This window comes from Prosopis cineraria, unplaced genomic scaffold, assembly GCF_029017545.1.
Source record: "Prosopis cineraria cultivar Desert tree isolate PC_DT_omini unplaced genomic scaffold, ASM2901754v1 PC1, whole genome shotgun sequence".
Classification (NCBI taxonomy): domain Eukaryota; kingdom Viridiplantae; phylum Streptophyta; class Magnoliopsida; order Fabales; family Fabaceae; genus Prosopis; species Prosopis cineraria.
This window is the reverse complement of record NW_026555332.1, coordinates 3,475,849-3,499,842: the sequence shown is the minus strand read 5'-3', so window position 1 is coordinate 3,499,842 and position 23,994 is coordinate 3,475,849. Positions and strand designations below refer to the sequence as shown.

At 27.3% G+C, this 23,994-nt stretch overlaps 1 protein-coding gene across 1 annotated transcript; it reads left to right on the top strand.

Moving 5' to 3' along the window:
- The first annotated feature begins 17,982 nt into the window (after positions 1-17,982).
- LOC129315623 (phenylalanine ammonia-lyase 2) lies at positions 17,983-23,351 on the top strand. The gene is made up of 2 exons (XM_054959496.1): positions 17,983-18,434; positions 21,468-23,351. Exons 1-2 carry the CDS (start codon positions 18,049-18,051, stop codon positions 23,215-23,217), a joined length of 2,136 nt encoding a protein of 711 aa, XP_054815471.1. The 5' UTR covers positions 17,983-18,048; the 3' UTR covers positions 23,218-23,351.
- The last annotated feature ends 643 nt before the right edge of the window (positions 23,352-23,994 follow it).

Below are 23,994 nucleotides of genomic sequence, written 5' to 3'. Positions count from 1 at the left end.
TTCTATCTTATAAATAAAAGTAAAGGAGTGCATTACTTCTCAGGACTTCTCCCTAACTGTTCTTTGAAACTCAATGGGCCGTATGAGCTCTACCCTTAGTATTTTATAACATTAAAATTGTACCCAAAAAAATGTAGAAAGGGCAAATGTCAAGAGCCAATTATTTGCAGGAAAATTTGGTCTTAAGGATAAGCCCATCCTAGCTTAACTTTTATGCTCTGTTTAGTTAGGAAAAAAAAACATGAGAGGAAAAAAACATGGAGAGAAAATAGGAGAGAAAATAAACTTCTCCTTGTTTGGATAGGGGGGAAAAAAATGAGAGGAAGGAAAAAGTGGAAGGAAAATAGAGTGTAGGACCTAGTGTATTTTTTTGCCAACTTTTCTTTTCAAAAGTGAAAAGATTTTGGGAGTAAACTTTTTTTTCCACCATCTACCCTATGTCTCCCTCATTTATTGCATGCTCTGATTCTCAAGAGGCTACTTAATTATATTAATTTAATTTTAATTAAATAGTTTGGTTTATAAATATCAACTTTTATGGTCATGAATTACATTAGTTTAACTATTTAATTAAATAGTTTAGCCATTGGCTGGTTCATGTGTCCAAAATTACATTACTTTAATTTTAATTATTTGATTTTAAAATATAATATAAAAATATATTTCTAACAAATAATTTGATTTTAAATTAATTTGATTATGTTAATTTTAATATAATTTCTGCTTTCAATTTATTTTTATGAATATAATTATATGAAACATGATATATTTTGATATAAAGGCATTATAATCATTATGATATCTGTTTATTTTCTTTCCTTCCTATTTTCTCCTGTCCATCCATACAGGAGGAGTGATAATATTTTCTTTTCAATTTTCTCTTCTCTCCATTTTCTTTTCTCTCATTTACTTTTCTCTCAACTTTTCTTCCCATCCAACCAAAGGGTTAGGTTCTCTTGATGAGTACGAGTTGGAACTAAAAATTAATGAATCCTCTGCTTTGCAAGGGATAAGATTTATGTTATTCATTTTAGATTTTATACCCATACGATATATGGGAACACTAACCCTTAATTTGATTGGAGAAGATAAATGAAAAAGAAAAAGATTTTAATACGTTTGATTTTTTTAAAAAAAAAATTGACATGTGGGGTTAAAAATTAATTAAAAATATTTGACCCACTTCTCAATTTTTTTCAAGCATAAGTAATTATATTTTTTTAACTCCCTGAACATAAATAAATATGACAATAGAAGAATAAATAATTATATTTTTTATTTATCGTACGTGCTTTCAATATTTAAAAAGGTAAACATAAGCATCAATTTTTTTTTATTTTAGAATGTGTTATCCTTAGTTGTACTTGAATATAAGCCAAAATTTATTTTATTCAATAAACAATAACTTGTTTATTTTAGAATGTGTTATCCTTTCTTAAAATATTCTTTCTGTTAAAAAATATAAAATATTTTTAATATTTTAAGGTGTAATTAAATGCTTTTTTAATTTTTTTTTCTAATAAATAAATTATTTTACATTTATTTTAAATTAAAATACCCTATTAAGTGGGTGTAAATATAAAAAGATAATATTAGTTTGAAGATAATTAACTATTTTATATATTGAGGTGTAATTTCGTTAAAAATGACTTTTTTTTTGTAGTGGAGTACTAAATTTATATAGCAACTTGTTATCCTCCCTAAAATCCACATTTGTTTTTAAAGATATTACATTCTTCTTTATTCTCCCTTCTATATTTTAAAAAAAGAAAAAAAAAAACTTCATTTGCTATAATACCCATAACTATCAAATGGCCCAAATCAATGAGACTGCTTATGAGGTCCATTCTCAATCTTCAGCCCCTCACATTGACTCTAGACCCATTATGTTTTTTTTTTTTTGGTCCTATTATTCCTTGAAGTTTTATTTCACTTCATTAAAACTCAATTTTTCAATTATGATTCAAGATAATTTAGTTCTTGAATTTTTAATTCAAATATAACTCAATCTCTAAACCTTCCATCATTTATAATTTTATCCTTATCATCAAGTTGCTTATATGATTCCCAACTCAACTTCAACTGGATTTTGTTTTGGAAAAATTTCATTGAAGACTCCTAAACTAGGGATAGTAAAAAAGAGAACCCTGGAATGTTTAAAATTTTATTGAAAGTCTAGGGTACTGAATTAAAATTAAAATTATTTGAAAAATGATGAGATTATCCCTATTGAAAGAGAAGAAAAAATTTAACAGAAAAAATTGAATTATAAATATGTAAGGCTATAAATAAATAAAATAAAGTAATTAACAACAATCTGAAAGGTAATGAATAATATACAATATGAACACAAATAAGTCATGCTAATATGAAAGTAATACTTAAAATTAATTTAAGTGAAGTATGGTAATAAATAACAATCTAGAAGGTAATGAACCACGTAAGATAGGGACACAAACAAGCCGTCCTAATATGAAAACAATACTTAAAATTAATTCAAATAAAAGTGTTGCAATGAATAATAATCTAAAGGCTAATGAACAATATATAGTAGGAATACGAATAGGTCGTGTTAAATAATTTTAATAGAGACAACCTTATCATTCCTTAGAGTATTTTAATTTTAATTTAGTATTCTAAATTTGCAGTGATGTTTCAGAAGTTTAAGTATTCTTTTTATCATCATCATCATCTTCTCTGGTCTAGGGTCTGTAGTAAAATTTTCTCTTTTATTTTTACGTTTTTTTTTTAATTGCAAATGGTAACTTCTCACTCGATTCTCCAGTCACTCTTCTTTTCTCTCGTTCTACATAATTAAAAAGACAAAAAAAGGATTTATCAACCAAGTGCATAGGCACTGGCCAAAAAAAAAAAGACCAAGTTCATAGGCATTTAATGTAATCACTGGTTAATCTACTATTATTCCACAGTCAACCCATAATCATTTACTATAAGTAAAAATTTTTATCTAATGATCACATCATAATTTTTCCATATGCATATTATGTTTTTGAAAATAATACAAGATCCTTGTAGAATTAAGGAAAAAAACTATGATATAGCAGATAATAATTTAAATCTTCTAAAATTGAAATCTATAAATTTCTTTCAAATTTGTCTTTTTTAAAAAAGGAAAAAATATTTTATATTTTATGTAAAATAATAAAATAAGAAAAATATAATTAAACAAGAACTTCACATAAATTCAAGAACATCAACTTTAGAGCCGCAATTCCATGGAAGACCATACAACCACTGTTCATTCTATAATGGAAAAACATTATCCTTTTATATCTATATATATATATATATATATATATCTTTTTCATTAATAAAATTGTCTTTTTTGGCCCAAAAAAAACTACTTGTAATATTACCAGAATTACCAGAATTATTTTCTTGTATTGTCACCTTAGACACGATTAGACAAGAAATATTCAAAGCCATGCATTCGCATATATCATAATATTAAAATTCAGGTCAACCTGTCCACTCTTTAAACAGGTAATTATTAACCTTGTATCTTAATTGATTTAATAAAATATTTTGTTTATGATTTGTTTGACCATGATTTTGATCATATCTTTGGATTTATATCTTTACTGATCATTTAATGATTGATCCATTCGTAACTGGATTCATATAGACAATGAGCTGACTACCTTATCTTATATTATATATATATATATATATATATATTTATACACGCACTGTTAACTCATATATTTGCACAGCTCATAGATTTCACAGTTTCACTATTAACATTGATAATTTATAAGTTTCATTTACCCAAAAAAAAGTTTCATTTACATTTAAGAATTTATATTTCTTATTGAATTTTTAAAATATACCTATACTATATTCATAAAAAAATTTAGAAAAATATTATATAGAAATTTAAAATATAAACAAATAAAGGACGAGCCACTCATTTAATTTCGGGCTCCAATACTAAAATCAGAAAATATAAATTTGAACTTAAATATATTTTTGCTAGTAAAAAAATAAATCAAATATTTTTATTTCATTAAATTCCTTATAAAGGAAAAACAAATGAAAAGACACTTAACATTGAGAGTTCGAATTTATTCCAATTAAAAAGCACCGCCAATTTAATTTTCGGTGATGACTCTTGAGTGACCAACTTCAAAAGTCATCCGTCTTTGGCTTTCGGCCAACACACACAGAAGTCGTACCTGAAGTTTAGATTTTCAATTATAGCCAATAACATGTCCAAAAAAAAATTAGAAAGAGAAATTAAATTAATGCATGACCACAGAAACAATTTAAATATCTTTTGTGGACCAAAAAGAAACAATTTAAAGATCATCATTGAAAAATATATGGCCATCTGAAAATCAATTTATCCAGGACAAATTAATCTGCAAATTCTTATAACTTGCTTCAATTTTGAATTAGGTCATGATAGTAGTATTTTATTTGAATTAAATCCTCATAATTTGATCTGTTAAAATTTTTAATCCTTAAAGGTTAACATCTTTAAAAAATGAAATTAGAAACTTTTAAATTTTTCTTATAAAATTAAATAATTTTAAAATTATTTACTATGTTTTATCACTCAAAATTAATATAATTAGATTATGTCTTTCAAATAATTTTTGTGCATGTAGAATGTTTATACAAAATGTAAACGTTGTATTAAATCAATTTTTTCTTCTTTTTAATCAAAAGCATTACGTCAAACTTTTTATAAACTTTTAAATTATTTTTATTTTGCAAATATTAATCAATTATTACTAATTTTAATTTTTAAAGATTAATATATCTAACCCATCAAACTTTAAAGCTTCAATTCAAACAACATAAATTACAAAGATCTAATTCAAAATTGATAAAATCTATAAAAACCTGTGAATTAATTTTTATTCATATAATTATTTATGTGGGGAAAATTAATTTTGAAAATTTGTATTTTGGGCCAAAAAGAAAAGTTGTATTGGAAATTATTATTTTTTTGTATAAAAAATGGTATTAAAGTGCCTCCTAATTAGCTGCAGAAGCCGTCTCAACTATGACGAGGAGCAAGCGATGATGATAAGAATAAGCTCGACAACAACTAATCTGAAAATGACTCGTGCCTAAACAATAAAAGATAATGATAATTATGTTTTAAAAGATTGAATTAATGATATTGAGATTTCTGACACATCTTTTAAAATAAATGAATTGAAAATACATCGATTCAAGCAATTTACAAATAATTCAAGCAATTTATAAACACAAATTCTAATTAAAATCTAATATCATTATATTTAAAATTTAAATATTTTTTATTATTGAAATTCTTGAATTTAAAATTATTTGAATAAATATTTTTAATTCATTGTTTTAAAAAGAGACATAACAGTAATTAATTCAATATTTTACGATGTAACTAGTATTATCCCAATAATTAACCCACACACGTATATATAGATGAATAACATGTGAGCCTGTGTTTTTGCTACATATGCTCCCTCCATTTTTATATATAAGAGAAAAAAATTATATTATATAGTTTAAGAAAATTAGTTAACCATAATAATTATGTCTGAAAGTAAAAAAATTTAGACTAAAATACCCTATATTACTCAACATAAGCATGTATTAATTATTTTTCATTAATGTAAACTATAAGGGATGATTTAAGAAATGTGTAATAAATACTTATTAAAATATATAAATTTTTATTTAAAAAAATAAGTAAAAAGTGATAGTTTCTCTTATAAAAAAATAGAGAAAATATAGATTAATCCAAAATATAGGAACATTATTGCAATTGAAGCATTGATTAGGATCTGGAAATGGAGAAATAAGGAAGATATCAATCAATGGATCACTTCAATATATTCACTCCTGATTAACTAATTTATATTTTTTTAAAAAAATTAGTTATAATATTGATTTTTAAAAAAATTTCATATCTTTTCAACCATATTCTTGATTGAAATAAATATAATATTTGATTTATTTAAAATATCTTTATAAATTACTTAACGATAATATGATAAAGTAAGTATATAATTGGTATATATATTTTAAATTAAGTAAAACTTAAAAAAATACTCTTTAGCATTAATTCTCAACACATCAATCAAATTAGATACCTCTATAGTCGTCCTATTAGTTATGCCATCAAGTTTGTTTAAGCGGCTCATTATGTGATGTTATCTGTCCCAGTAGGCCGCTATATGAATTATACTTCCTCCTATTTTATTTATAAGGTAAATTTTTTTTAATCTTATTCATAAAAAGTTTGTCATTGACTTTTTCATTGTTATTTCTATTAAATGTTGGAGGAGAGAGTGTATTTTGTTAAAGTATTCTTGTTTGTTTAATATTATAAGATATTTTTAATTGCATTACACCTTCAATGAGTTAGTTGATTATTGTTAAAATTACATACTCTTTTTATATTCATAACTATTTCGTAAGATATCTCAATTAAAAAAATCTTATTAATTATACCCCTAATTAAGTGTTGAAAAATTCTCACTAATTATGCTTGAAAAGATAAAAAATGCCTTGTAATATCTTTTAACATCACACTTAAAAAAATACTTTTATATTTTTTAACAGAAGAAGTATATATTTACTAAGAACAAAATTGAAAACTTGTTACTTTTTTTAGATAATATTAATATGTTTTAAGATATTCTTTACATTTTAATGAATTGAAATATGTTGAAAGTAGTCTAAAAATAAAAGGGGTGGAGTATTTTCCACGCATTCAATATTTCTTTGTCAACGTTAAACTTCAGCTATCATTCATTCCATTAATTGCTATTGAGACCCATGCATCCAACTATAAGGAAGGACATATCAGTCTAATAAAATGGTAAATAATTTACTCTCCAAAAATGATATAGTCCTAAAAAAAATAGTCCGTATTCTTGTCCCACATTATTGTGAAACATTTTTGCAAGGACAATGATAATTAGGGAGTATTTGCTAACATTTATTGGGGAAAACAGCATTTCTAGCAAATTATTTCATATATTTACTAGGAGCATATTGCAAAAAAATAGTAAATACTCCACGGATCTTGTAATTTGTCTCATTAAATAGAAACAAATCCTCCTATAAAAATTTGTCCATAGATAGAAGGGTAAATGAGCAAATTATCTTATGAACTTTATGTTAAAAATAATATCATAGAATTTGAACTCATTTATTATGCAAATAGTTTTCTCAACTTTTGAAAATGGTGTAATCTAGCTTTTGCTGTTAGCCCATTAAAAAAAATTAACTTTAGCCATTAGTTGATATAAAGATGTAAGAAAAGGACCTGAAAATTAAATAAAAAAAAACCAAAAATATTTTGGTCCTTCATGTAATTTTTTGGATTATTGTATGTAATTTTTTCTTTATTGTAATTCTTTAGTCATTTTATGTAATTGTTACATTATTTTTTATTTAATTAATTGTCAAAGTTAACTTTAGTCAACAATAGGGATCAAATTGCATCGTTTTCAAAAGTTAAAGGAATAATTTATACAATAAATAAGTTTAAAGTCTATAATGTTAGTTGATCTAAAATTTAAAAAATAATTTACTTATTTATTCTAGATAGAGACATAGAAATTATTATTAGAGGCATAATATTTTTTTTGCAAAGCATAACAAAGAATAGACTCCGGCTGCTTAATTACAAAAGAGCTTATCTCTGTGGAATATTAAGGCAAAGAGTATGTACAGTTTCTAAAAGTTGTTGCATTTAATTTGCAAGAGTCGGGATTTGATTCCCTTGCCAGATATGGACCAAGACATTTTAAAACGTGGGGCAACACACACACACACACACACACACACACACACACACACACATTTTATGGGGCATTATAATTAATATCGCTAAATATAGGGAATCATTTATATAATTTTACATATAAAATCAATCAAAATAATTTTTTTGTGGGGGAGATAATTGCCCCCCTCTACATTAAATATAGGTACGTCCTTGTTCGTAATCGCTTGCTTAATGATTAAAATATTTACTACTCACACCTGCTTGAGTTCAGCACACGAACACCATTATATATTATCACACACATTCAAAAGCATTCATATATGGTTAATGGTTGTAAATTGTTGTTTATGCTATCACAACTTAATATTTACTAGAATCTGGTAAAGTAAATGTGAAACGAATTTTCTTTTATACATATCTTGTTCCTTTGCTTCTCCTCCTAAGATTTCATCCCTTAATTGAGGTCACCAAAGTATAGATAGACGTCTTTGTTCATGTCTGTCAAAGAATTTAATTCCCTTTCAAAATTGTTCCCCAACCTCCAACTAAAAAAAAGAATAAATTTTTTTTCCATCTTGTAATAAAAAAAAATAACTTTACACTTAAATAATGTTTTTTAATATAGAGTTTAGATATGTAGAAAATAAAAGAAGTAATTGCTTGGATTTAAAATGAAACATCAAGCTCAAAATTATGAAGAGAAAGAAAAACTAAAATGACAAGCCCAATACTTAAATAAAGATAAGGCTCGACCCATTTTTAAAAGAAGTTTTGTGCCACACATGTATTTGGAAGTGTGACCTTTAAAACTCAGAGTGATTAGATGTCAAAGATCGTTGAAAGTACATGGCATCATTATTTGACATGTCACAAATTTTGCAGGGCTATGTTTGATGATCATGAATATTTCACAAGGCTTTGGATTCTTCAAGTACAATGGTCTTAGGTGTATGATTATAAAAGGAGCTCAACTAACACAATCAAAGAAGACACAATCTACACATCAGAAATAGATTTAGATTCATTTTTTCAAATTCAATTTACTTTGTACTCTACAATTAGAATTAGATTTTTAGTTTTACAAGTTGTAATACTTGCAATTTTGTACTCTATCCTTCCTTAATAAAAAATATCCTTTACATCATTTTCTTTGCACTTAAGTGACTTGAGATAAGGGAGCTTGGAAACCCTTTAATTATTTTTGAGACTCCATATCTTTGACATTCATAACATCATATTTGTGGCAAACAGTAATATCATTATTAAATAATAATAATAATAATAATAATAATAATAATAATAAATGTTGTTCATGTCAGTGTATGTAGAAGAAGAGATGAATGTTGAAATTAAAATAAGAATTATTATTATTTTAGCTTGGCAAAAATGTCCTTAAATTGGATATATGCGTTTAAAGATGGGATAAGAATATTGAAATTAAAATTTCATATCATTTTAGTTTGAGGTGGCATTTTCCGTTAAATTTAATAATTAGTTTAACAGTAAAATGTTAAAGAACAATATTTAAAAGCTTAGGGTGTCATTTTCTATTTTTAAAGTTGAAGGAGTTATATGCCATCGACCTAAAATCACAAAAGTTATATGTATTTTAGTCTAATATTAATATGGGAGAATGATAGATAAATCCTACGAGGATTAATTAATTCAAAGTAAGTTTTAAAGTGTTAAATTTCAGAAATTTACAATTTCATTAGGATAATTTTATAACTTATTTTTTAAATTTTAATATAGTTAAAAAATAAATACAAGTTATAAATTTATTATAATAAAATTACAAAATTAAAATTGAATTTATAAATTTTTAAAATTTGACATTTTGAAACTTACTTTAAATTAATTGGACCCTTTGAATCTATCTATTATTCTCCCTGTTAATAAAGCAGCGGACATTGCATGGGCGCAGATGCTATTATACATATACATACATACATACATATATATATATATATATATATATATATTATAATAAGAAAAATCTCATATGAGGATCCCTCTTAAAGACATTTATTATATTATGAAAAAAAGATCAAAAGAATTTGAATTTCATCTGCAGACCAAATGACGTAAATATAATTAAAATTTATTAATAAAAAGACAAAATTACCCTTATTTTTTTTAAATGCCCCATGGTCTTTTTGCACCTTTGATCTTGCAGACCAAATTTAATTTTTTTTATCTTTTTTGTAATAAATGTCCTCTAGAGGTCGTCAAATGTGATTTTTCCTGTATAATATTATAATTTGAGGATCCATCATTCTCAAATCTCAATCAATTAGTAAAAGAACACCGTTAATTAATTGGGCAAGGATTCTCTCCTATTCCTTGCCCATCATCTTCCCGTTTTTTTTTTTACCTTTTTTAACCATTAGATTATGATTTAAATAATTCAAATTTGATTTTTTATAAAGTCATTATTAAAATTTTAAATTACAAAAAATATATGAATAATAAAATTCAAACTGTTGAAATTTAGTATAAACAATTAAAAAATATAGCAAAAACAAAAAAACATAATATCATATAAGATATCAAATCTAAACCATCTAAATTTTGATTTAGTGGTTAAAAATTAAGAAAAGGAGGGAAAAAGGATGGGAAGGTAAGAGGAGGGGATCGTCTCCCTAATTAATCCTATTTTTATAGATCATTAATTGAATGTCTGCATAAGTATGACAAGAAAAGAGAGATATGCGTGATTTGTGAACCTTAGCAAAACAATAATAAAAATTTAAAACCCAATTAATTAGATAATCGATGATACTTGGACCATAATCTTTTTTTTTTTTTTTTGCTTTTGCCAAAGGAATAGGACCTTAATGTCATAAGCAGAAAAATTCAAAGATAGGAAAATGAACTACTGACAAACGTGGTCTCAGGCTCAGTGGTGATCCCCTACACAGCTCTACCTTAAAGTTCTGATTCAAATGCTGGTTATGATTGATTAAGAAGAGCATTGGCCGATGAATTATTACATTTAAATGTGATTTTGTCTAATTTTAAGCCATTGACTAATAAATGAAGGGGGTAATATATATATATATATATATATAATAAATAAAGGACCTAGGGGTTTAATTTCACTAATAGAATGTGATAATACACAAAAGTATTAATGAATTGAATTAAAAATATGTTTTGATAAAAAATGACTAAAATGCTCTTCATTTTTTAAAATATGAAGTGAACTTGATAAAAACTTTATATACTTGTTATTTTACAAATTCACACTCGTTAACTTCACTAACAAAAATTGTTAGCAATATTTTTTATATATTCAATATAATCTTCTATACCGGCCAGTTACAAATATGAAATTGGCTTGTTAAATAATAAAACCCTGATTTAACTTGTTTGCCACTAATGCATAATTGTTATTCGCTAGCAGAACTTGTTAATAATACATTTTACATATTCAACTTTGTTGATTTGTCACAATGAAGTGGATTTGTTAACACACTAACATGTTATTTTAGTAATATGTACTATGAATTCACTGGAAAAACTTGTTAACAAAATTTTCAATACATTCAATCTTCTTGACTTGTTAACCCAATTTGACATTGATTAATCAGAGTAGTCTAGTATCACTTTTGTATACCATTTGATTTGATGCGTGTGTGTGTGTGTAAAGACAAAATGCATTATTCTTGTGAATATAATATAACTCCATAGGCGTGCTCATTTGAGACAACTAAATCAAACAAAATATTATTAATCTAAAGCTTATATCGTCATTGCCCAAAAAAATTAACAATATAATATTGATGAGGCCCACGTAAATTAATCTAAAGCATATATCCCTTTGCCTTGAAAAGGTAATCTTAATTAATTGATTCTATATTCTATTTGCAAGGTAGTTTAGCTTTAATTTGTGTGATTTGTATGGCTTAAATTGGTCAACAGTCCTGTCTCAGTATCGTTGGGTTACTTATTAATGAAGGGATCCATTTCTCTTGTACTAATATATATGTGTGTGTGTAATTCAATATTTATTTTATGAAAAACACAACTGTTATTTTAATTTATCTTGAAATAAAATTCTTTCTTTCTTTCTTTTTTGATATAAAAAGACAGATACCTGGAAAGAAAATTCTTTCACACCCAAGGACAGATACCTAGACTTTTGATCATGGCCTCAGCAAACTGAGGAAGTCTATCGAAGAGACCCAAAAGAAATCGTTATCTTTTACTGATTATTTAGTATATTTTAATCGGGAAAGCATAAATGCTACGGAATATATATATTCCAAAATTATATTGTGCCTCCCATTAAATTTTTTTTAGAATAATAGTTAAGTCTCAAAAGAAGAAATTAATGACAGTTAAGTATCTGATAACATTTTTTAATAAATTCATTATAAATATTAATTTAAACAGTTGTAAATTTAAAAGTTTCAATTATAAATATAATATTTAAATTCTGAATATAGCAATTAGTTTGTAATTCTGATTCTTCTCTATAATTACTTGCATTGATATTTATAATTTATTTTAAAAAAATTTATTAAAAATTTAATTATTTTTTTTTGAACTTTATTGTCGTTCTCCCAAATAATTACAAGAGAAACACACGTGTGTTTCTGTGTGTTCTCGGCCTGTTGGCCGCAAGAGTAGAAATATGTATAAATTGACTATGATTAATTCAAATCTCTTAATTTGTCAATGAATTTAAGTAATTATCATTAATCTAACGACTCTAACTTGGAATATATGGATGATGATATAACTAGAGATAGTCATAGATATTTTTTTCATTCATTGCCCAGCATCTTAAAAAACTTAAAATGTTATCACCTCCAAGTGTAGGATTGTTTTTATCAATGACAATTTCACGAGTATCAAAAGGATGCCTTAACTTTGATATTTTTATTTAACATGCATGCCTACATATATCAAAACTTAAACTTGCTCAACATAAGTTAATTTTATTCCATCAACCAGTGGAATCAAAACTCTACAATAGACATGAATCATATAAAACCCACATAGAGAGAAAGAATTGTGTATGAGAGCCTTTTTTTTTTTCCCCTAATAACCAAATGCTCCACAGTTATGTACATGCAAAGTTGTCATTAGTAATAATAATTCTATATAACAGGGGTTTGAATTATTTTGAACAGAAGATAATAATATCTTTAGATTTTTCAGAATACCAAGCGAGATAAAATAAAAAAAAATAAGAATCCATTTAAATGAAAATATTTAGGAGAATGAATTTTTTGCTGTAAATTTTCAAACACATTTTTCCAATTCAAAAAAAAAAGAAGCTAAAATAATGACTGTTGAAGTAAAAAAAAAATCTCTGAATCATCAAATTTGATTCCGAAAATTTAAAACAGTTATTACATGTCAATTTTGGAAAAAGTAATATATTGGGGGAAAAGGCTGTGGAAGAGGTTGTTGTACGAAAGAACCATGAAAGTTCTCAGCCACTACCACAAAGTATGTCGCTTCGCTTTCACTGAATCTTTCCTTCATTTTTCCTCATTTCTGCACTCTTGGAATCCATTTTTGCATTTTATGTTTTGGTAAATAATTTACCAAATTTCATGATTTGCAGCACTTATTTTTGTTTGGCGTACAGATTAGTAACATTTTAAAAACGAATAACTTAAATGAAATTTTTTTATATCAGCTAATTATTTACTTAATTATAAATACAGTAAATTTTTTTGAGTACAATCAGTAGATACCCCCAATAACAAAAATTCTTTCTCTTAGGATGCTGACAGCAACTAATATTTCCTCTCAACCAAGTGAATAAATGTATTTTTAATGCTTGCGTGAAATATTACTTTTTTATTTTATTACTTGAGTCCTTAATATCCTGAACTTGCCCTACATTGAGATGAGTCTTCACAAGAGCCAAAAGAATCCAGATCGAGCATTACCAGACCCTTTCAAGTGTGCTGGCTCTACAATTGAGTTTTAACTATTGCATTTCCAAAACTCAATCTTGTGATTAGTAATTAAACCAGAACAACATTTTACTAATTGTTCTTGATACTTAATTAGTGGCGAATATTATTAAGGTGTACAGAACTAGTAAAAGCTATATTTTTGTGGGAATAATTCTGCAACCCCAAATTTTGTGGGAAACTTAATTCCCTGATCCTCATACTTTTAGCAAATTTTGAAACAAGCCCATTTATTTTATTTCGTTTTAATTGGCTCCGTCTGGTTTTCTGTGTTGAGGATTGGAAGGTCATTCTCAAATCTGTCACTGCAAGGTGATAAGAACTATTATGACATAATTTGATGAGAGGAAACATATTATAAAAGATAAGATTTTGTCAACAACAATCTAGCTATGATTTTTATAATTATAGTAGTCAACCACAAATTGTTGACCCAAAAAATCAAACCGACGTCTTGATAATGATACGGGATTATTTAATTACAAGTAAAAGTGTAAAACACTACAACTCAATTTTATTCGAACACAAATAATTAAGATAGTCTTAACTAAATTTCCATTTTTAAAACCATTGCTGCTCAACCACATTTTTAAATATATGAACAACTAATAATTCCCCTAAAATTATTTTTAAAAAATGTACAATATGTTAATTTTTAGCTATTTTAACTTTCAATTTTTTTAATTTTTTAAGAACCATATAAATGTCACTCGTTTAAATATAAATTTTTACTAACTACGAACCTACTAGCGTGCGTGTGTGTGTGTGAAATAGTGAATGGACGAAGCAAAGATTGAATATTATGCTTTAAAAAAGAATTGAGCAATACATGGTATACGCACGACCCCGAGCCAGTGGAGGTATAATTAAATAAAACTTAAAAATGAAAAAATAATTTAATATTTATAAAATAAATATTTGGTTTTGTAAAATAATATTAGGAAAGAAAAAATTCAAATGATATTTTATTCTAAATTTAAATATAATGTACTCAAAATTTAAAATATTTTCAACTTGAGTGAAATTTAAAAGACCTAAAATTTTTTTGAACTCAAATATATTTTAATTTGGGTTTAATTGGTTCAAAACTAGTAGGGTAATGGGAGCAAATTTTTAAAATTTTCACCTCTTCTTTATAAATTTTTCCAAGTTAAGTGAGGATACTTGCCCACCCTTAACTATGACTAGGTCCGCCACTGATATATATATATATATATATATATATCTAGCCTAATGTACATTGCAAATTGTGTTAATTTTCACAGAGTATATAATAATTTAGGAATGTAAAGAAAATTTAATCAATTGATTATAATATCCCTTGGTTGATTAAGAATAATGTTTTTATGAACAAGAATTTAAATGTGAATGAGAATAAATTGTGAATGAGTTTTTATAAAATGAAATAATTGTATCTCATAAATCATAAAAATATAATTAAATTGAAATAATAATTATTATATAAAAATAATTTAATTTATTTATTTTATTCTGGTTTTAAAATTTCAAAATACGTCAAAATATCTTATAATTTATTTTTTTAAAAAAAAGACAAATATGATGGAAGTAACGTACATTCGTGTGAAAGAAATGTCAATGACTGGATGGAATAAAAATTGCTATGTGAAAGGAATAAATAATTTTCTGGTGGATAAGATAATCTTTTTTTTTTTGGTAACCAAACAAACATATTTCAGGATTATTTCCGGCTCATAAAAAAAACGCACACATTTCAGGATGGAATTTTTACGTTAAATGACTTCCGAGTAGATGCGGGCAGCCACGTCAAAACCAATTGTAATATATATGTACAATAACAGTAATACTGTCTTAAAAATTATACTCCTTCCATTAAAAAATATTTAAAAAATTGTATGTTAAAAAATATAAAATATTTTTAGTATTTTAAAGTAAAATTATTGTGTTTTTTCTAATTACTTCTAGTAAATGAGTCACTTTATATTTATTTTAAATTAAAACACCATATTAAATATGAAATAATATGCAAAGATGATATTAATTTAAAGATAATTAATTACTTTATTGAAGATTAGATTCTGTTAAAAATGAGAAAGGATGGAGTAATAAATAGTGATCACAATTCCTCTTAAATTTTATACAATAGAAAAATGTGTCCATCTACACAAAAATACACTATAATTATTCTCGTTTGAATCAAGGTCAAAATTTATTAAATAAAATAATTATTAAAATTACATATAATATATTTTTCGATTTCTTTAAATATAATATTTTAATATATTAATAATCTTAGGAATTGTAATTGATTAAATATTAATTAATCTGAAAATATAATATTTACAAAAGAAAAATCTAATTCGACTCATGAATCTCATTGATGAGTTTGTCTCAAATTACTCAAGGAATTGAAATTAATAAATATTGGTCAACAAATAATAAAATTTATAAAATAAAATAATAAAAGTACTCAAAAAATTGTTGGTTAGATTCTAAAAATAATTTTATTCTTCAATATCAAAATAAACCTACATCATCAAATGAGGAATCAAGCAAGTGAGTTCCAGGGTGTCTAGATACTTTTTTTTTTTTAAAATGACTTCCACATGGATACCAATCCTCACGTCAATTCATTTGAAAGTAATCAAAATATAATGGGGGTGTGTGTATTGTAGAAATTAAATTGGACTCGTGAGTTTTATCAATGAATTAATGCAGTTTAATTGAACAATAACTCATCTAAAACTACTGAATAATATATTTAATTTGATGAAAATTGGTCAAGAAATGATGAAATTAAGGAACAAAAAAAAATAAAGAAATAAAGAGAATTATTTTTTTAAAGATAATAATAAAAGTAAGTATTAGTTTAAGCAAGCTTAAATTAATTATAGTTTTTCATTGATTCAAATGTCTATTATTTATGCCCCGAGTCGGAAAGGATAAATTAATTCTAATTTAATCATAATGATATAAATAAACTTTAATTTAAGAATAAAATTTTGTCCCTAGTGATATGCTCTCTCCTTCTTATGTATAAATCATCTTTTAGATTTTTATAAGTTAGTTTGTATAAAAAAATAGATTATTAATTACTTTTTTTTATTTTACCCCTTCATAATTTTTTTAGTAGGCTAGAAAGTCATATGATCAATTAAAGTTGACTTAAGTGAGAAAAACCCTTATCACTTGAGTCAGTGATTGTTAGGGGTTTGAATCTTAACTTAGTTTAAATTTTTACTCATTGCCCTTAGCACCTTGAGAGAAATAATACTTGAGATCAATGGAGCCTACTCCTTATATTATAAAAAAGAAAAAGATGTTGTAGATGAGAAAAAAAAATGTTTTTGAACGTGATATATTTAGTAACGATAAATTGAGAAATTCATTTTTTTAAACAAATTAATAATTTAATTATATTTTTTTAATTCTAATAAATGAGTTAGATATGACATACTCCTTGGCCTTCAATATGAGATAAATTTACCAATTTTATGCTTATTAAAAAAGGATGCTTACTCCATATCATTCAAATTGAAATAGTTTAAAAACACATGTAACTTTTTAATTTCACCCGTTTTTTGAAATTAATAATTATATTAAATTATTGTCTCTAGGAATTTAAATAATAATAATTAAATAAGGGATAAAATTAAAAAAATATTAATTTCTAAAACTTTATCTTGTATTAAAGATATTTTTAAAATCTGTCTTATATTTAGGATGGAGAGAAATATATACTTCCTTAATTTAAAAATGTAAATTTTTTTAAGAAATTAAATATTAAAAAAGTAAAGTATTTTTAATGTTTTAATATATAATTAATCTAATTTTTTTAAAATTTTTTAATAAATAAATTACTTTATATTAATTTTAAAGTAAAATATCTTATTAAATAGAAGTACATATAAAAAACAAAAAATTAATTAAAAATTTTTTAGATTCTTTAAAGGAAAAGTTGATTAGGAGAGCATGAATATATCCTATGATGCTACAGGGAGTAAGCTGGCATTAAGTGGTAAGAAATTTCCGACCAGAAAACCAAGGTGGTGAGAAGCAGAGTCCTCCCACCAACCCTGGCTATCCTCCCCGGTTTTTCCACTAAACTTCGTCGTTGACGAGTAACTTGGAACTCCAACATGGACATAAACCCACCACACCACTGACCTCACTTCCTCTCCACGTGTCACCATCCTAGCTCTCCATTGCTGTGATCCATCCGACGCTCCATCTCTCTTCTCAACTAACCCCTCGGCTTACCCACCTCTCACTCAATATTTCCCTCCCTCCCTCTATATATTCCCCCACCCGCCCTTCTCCTTCCTCAGCAAGCTTCGAACCAGAACCAAATCAAATCCCTAATTCTTCCTCTTGCCCGCCATGGAACTTCCTAAACTCAATGACGATCACAATGGAGCCTTCAAGCTTTGCAATAATGATCCTCTGAACTGGGGAATCGCGGCGGAGGCTCTCAAGGGGAGCCATTTGGACGAGGTGAGGCGGATGGTGGAGGTGTACCGGAAGCCGGTTGTGCGCATCGCCGGCAAGTCACTGACGATATCGGAGGTGGCTGCAATTGCCAACCACGACGCCGGCGTGGCCGTGCAGCTTTCGGAGGAGGCTCGTGCCGGCGTGAAGGCTAGCAGCGATTGGGTCATGGAAAGCATGAATAAAGGCACTGACAGCTACGGAGTCACCACCGGCTTCGGTGCCACCTCACACAGGAGAACCAAGCAGGGTGGGGCCCTCCAGAACGAGCTCATCAGGTAAATTCCATTTTTTCATCTCTGAATCCTTTTCTTTTTCAAAATATATCTAATTCAAAAATAAATTCCTTCATAAGCTTATAATTCCTAAATTGTATGATCGCAGTGTTAACGTGCTAAAAACTTAAAATACTTCCTCCAATGTTTACCAGAATTTTAAAAATTCTTCAAATTCATTAATTTTAAATAAAAATTTAAAATTTTTAATAAACTTTTAACTTTTATATGTGTGTGTTTTAATGATATATTTTTCACCTAAGTTCTTTTCGCTACTCTATAAATAGGAATGAGGAGAGTATAGATTAAAAAAAAATTATAATTCAGTAATTAATGATAATTAATTGGGGCAAAAAAGTAATTAACGATTAATTAAAAATTACCATAAAGTACCTCCTGAAATTGCTTCAGGTGACAAAGGCCAAAGGGTGAGCATGAAGATGTCGGAGTTCAAACTTTCTTCGCATAGCTAGAAAATAAAATGGGCGTCTTATCAATAAGGGGGGAATAATAAAAAGGACGAAAGCTTGAATAAAACTAGGGACATACGACCAATTTAAATTGATCTAGCAAATTGGATTAGTCCCAAAACATGACAAATTAAGATTTAAATTTCTATTAATCATGTTCTGAATATAATTTTCTTCAATCAAAATATTCATGCATGTAATGGAAAACCGAAGGATATGCAATTAATATAGAAAAATTAAACGGGAGCATGTGAATTGTCAGGAGAGTAGCATCAAAGTTATAAATGAAATTTGTGGTTTGACATTTGAAATTACCATGTGGTCCTCCGATGCTTCAATTATGGTGACGGCATGGGAGTAGCATTTCTACGAGTTTCTATATGAGATGTTAGGTAAGACATTCATTGTCGGATTAATACCTGTTAATTAATTTAAAGAGTAGTTAATTAATTTTGGGTTACTTGGAAGAAAGCATCGTTTATCAGTGCGATCTGTTATATATATTTTATTTAAATACCAATCTCTCAAGATACCTTATGTTTAATCAAACTTAACACAAGAGACGACCACGATCGAATGTTTAAACAATAATAGACAAAAAAAAGTAAGTTTAATTATGATTTAATAGTGAAAATTAATTTAAATTTAAATTAATGGTACAAAAAAATGTGGAAGGCCTGTCAGTTCATCTGCATGAAGGCAACAACGATGATGGTAATAAGTACTCATTTTTTTAAAAAAATTATTTATAAATTATTTTTAACATGTTTTATTAAAATTAAAAAAATTATACTTTAATAAGATGCTTTATAATAAATTTTTAACTTTAATCTTATTACATATATTATATTTTAATTAGACTCATCGAAATTCAATAAAGAATGGAAGGAGAAATATATGATAAAAAAATTATAACATGATTTATAAATAAAATTAAAAAAATTATTTTCTCTTTGCATTCTAAATATCTTAGTAACATTTAATGAAAGTAAAAGGCAAAAAATTGTGATAAAAATTAAAAAACATGACTCTTAAATACCCCTTCATTTCAATTTATAATATTTTTAAATAAAATTATATATATCAATAAAATTTATTAAATATATTTTATAACCTTCCTTTTTTAAAATAAAAATATAAGTTTTTAAAAATATTCTTTATTATTTAATACTTTATCTGTGAAAGAATATTAAAGGTAAAAAATATAATAAAAAAGATAATATTAAAAAAATTTTATTAATAAAATTTTATTTTTATTAAGACATCTGAACACAAAATTCTCTCCATAACACAAAAAATGTTCTTCCTCTACCCTATACTCCCTCCATTTTTATTTGTTGGAAAAACTTTTACTTTTAATTTTTTTAAGTAAAATTAAATATGTTAATGAGCATTTATTATAAATTTTTTAAATTATTTCTCATAATTTATATTAATAAAAAATAATTAATACATACTTATAATGATTAATATAAGGTATTTTAATCTAATTTTTTTATTTTCAAACATAATTATTATAATTAATTAATTTTTTTCTCCCTTTGTTTAAAAATATAAGATATTTTTAATGAATCTCACCCCCAATAAAATAATTATCTACTTTCAAATTAATTCTATTTTTTTATATTTATTTCTATTAAATACTCTATAATAAATATAAATTTATTATTAATAAGTGTATTTTTTTAAAAAAATAATAATTACATCTCAAAAAATTAAAATATATTATATTTTTAAATATTTAACTTTTCATAAAATATCTTTTATTTTTTAATGAAAATAAAAAAGAGGATATAAAAACAAGAGGAGTAATAACTCCGAAAAGTGGGCGGGTCCCAAACCATTACATTATGTGTTTTTTTTTTTTTTTAAATCATTATACCATGTCTTGAGTACTCTTTCTGTCTCTAAATACGGAGAAAATAACCAACTCACACAATTTAACAATAAAGTTAGTTAAATGTAATAAATTAATAATTATGTCTAAAAATTTAAAAGTTGAACTAAATTATTCTTGTAATTAATAAAACATATTTATTTAGTAAAAATAAACATTAACTTTGTGAGGAATAATTTGAGAAAAATGTGATAAATGCTTTTTAAAATTTGTAGTTGTACTTATAAATAAAAACAAAAGATAAACATGATAGATTTTCTTATATTCAAGGGAGTAGAATGGTTCAATGGGCAGAGCATTCATTAGAAGGTAGAAACCGATATTGTGGTTATTGGATTACATCTTCATTCATTCAGAACACAGGCACACGATTTAGGTTAGTTGGTGGATGAAATCGAAACATTAATAAAATCTGCATTTTGGCTATGATATATCATATAAAATAGTCCGTATTTGTTGTGCTTTTCATTTCGCAAGTCATTTGAAACAGTAACCTAATTGCTCATGAGATCGAGTCAATTTTCTTAATATAAAATAAGCGGCTGTCACCTGTTACATGTAACATAATGAATAACCTTGATTTTTTTTTTTTGGAATGAATAATGGAAAAAGTGTTGTGAATGTCTACCAAAAAACAAAACAAGATTTTGATTTTGATGGTGCGAACAGGTTCTTGAATGCTGGCATCTTCGGCAATGGCACAGAATCGAGTCACATGTTGCCTCACACAGCCACAAGAGCCGCCATGCTGGTGAGAATCAACACTCTTCTTCAAGGATACTCTGGCATCAGATTTGAGATCTTGGAGGCGATGACCAAGTTTCTTAACCAGAACATAACCCCATGCCTTCCTCTCAGGGGCACCATCACTGCTTCCGGCGACCTCGTACCTCTATCTTACGTTGCCGGCCTCTTGATCGGCCGACCCAACTCCAAATCCATAGGTCCTGATGGCAAGGTCCTCTCTCCTAAAGAAGCCTTTCAACTCGCCGGAATCCATGGAGGTTTCTTTGAACTTCAACCCAAAGAGGGGCTGGCTCTTGTTAACGGTACTGCTGTAGGATCTGCTCTAGCTTCCATGGTTCTTTTCGAGGCAAACATTCTGGGTGTCCTGTCGGAAGTTCTGTCTGCGATTTTCGCAGAGGTTATGCAAGGCAAGCCTGAGTTTACAGACCACTTGACTCATAAACTGAAACACCATCCTGGTCAAATTGAGGCTGCAGCTATAATGGAACACATTTTAGATGGAAGCTCTTATGTTAAAGCAGCACAGAAGCTTCATGAGATTGATCCTCTTCAGAAGCCTAAACAAGATAGGTATGCTCTGAGAACATCTCCTCAGTGGCTTGGACCTCAGATTGAAGTGATCAGACAGGCGACGAAGATGATCGAGAGAGAGATCAATTCTGTGAACGACAATCCATTGATTGACGTTTCAAGAAGCAAGGCACTTCATGGAGGTAACTTCCAGGGCACTCCAATTGGCGTTTCAATGGACAACACTCGCTTGGCCCTTGCTGCTATTGGAAAACTCATGTTTGCTCAATTCTCTGAGCTTGTCAATGACTTTTACAACAATGGCTTGCCTTCAAACCTCACGGCGAGCCGAAACCCGAGCTTGGATTATGGCTTCAAAGGAGCTGAAATCGCCATGGCTTCATACTGTTCAGAGCTCCAATTCCTTGCCAATCCTGTCACAAACCATGTCCAGAGTGCAGAGCAACACAACCAAGATGTGAACTCTCTAGGGCTAATTTCCTCAAGAAAGACAGCTGAAGCTGTGGAGATACTCAAGCTCATGTCCTCCACTTTCTTGATTGCATTATGCCAAGCCATTGATCTGAGGCATTTAGAAGAGAACTTGAAGAGTACTGTGAAGAACACAGTGAGCCAAGTGGCCAAGAGGGTCCTGACAATGGGAAACAATGGTGAATTACTGCCATCAAGATTCTGTGAGAAGGACCTGCTCACAGTGGTGGATCGTGAGCATGTGTTTGCTTACATAGATGATCCCTGCAGTGCAACATACCCATTAATGCAGAAACTGAGGCAGGTTCTGGTTGATCACGCATTGCAAAACGGTGACAGAGAAAAGGACTCTAGCACGTCCATTTTCTTGAAGATCGCAGCTTTTGAGGAAGAACTCAAGACCCTTATGCCCAAAGAAGTAGAAAGTGCGAGGATGGAGGTTGAGAATGGAAACCCTGCAATCCCAAACAGGATCAAAGATTGCAGATCTTATCCAATTTACAGATTTGTGAGGGAAGAACTGGGCACTGATTTGCTAACAGGTGAGAAAGTGAGGTCACCCGGTGAAGAATTTGACAAGGTGTTCACTGCATTGTGCGGAGGAAAGTTGATTGATCCTTTGTTGGAGTGCCTCAAGGAGTGGAATGGAGTTCCTCTACCAATATGCTAGGATGTAATATTATAGTTTCCGTATAATGAAAGCGTATAACTGCTGATGATGTAATAATAATATGCCACATGTAATAATGAAAGCACGTAATTGAGTGAATGTGATAATAATATCCATATATCAGCTCAGCATTACTGTTTGTCTCATTTTTCAATTCTGCTTTTCCTGCAACTCAATATTCCTCACAAACCATTGTGAATTTAGTCGAGAAAAGTGATCCAAAACTTACAACACTCGTTTGAAATTTGTCGAGTAGGGATATATATATTGAAATCAAGCTCATGGTGAAAAATAAATTGATCATTGAACTGTTACAAATAGTGATAGTTGTTTAAGGGTAAATGATTTAGTTGTGGTTAAATTTGATCAATCTTTAAAATAGTATAATTTAATTAAAACAAAAAAAACATTCATATATAATCTTAAAAAGAGTAATATTTAAATAAAAAGTCATTAATTCACAAGCACAAAACATTCATGTGTAAATCACATAAAATCCAACAAAAAGAAGTTAGAATTGGGAATATGGTTGAGAGAAATATGATTTGTGTTGAGGTTCAACTCATTTTTATACTAGCTGAAAAAATCTCAATCTAACTCAACCATTGAGGGTTGGTGAGTTAAATTGGTTAACCATGTAACACACCAAATTTTTTTTTAAATAATTTAACTCAACCATAGTTGGGTTACAGCCACCCAACACATTTTTATATCAATAATTTCAGTATAAAATATTTTATAATTGACTTCAACTCACACACTATAACATTTCAGATA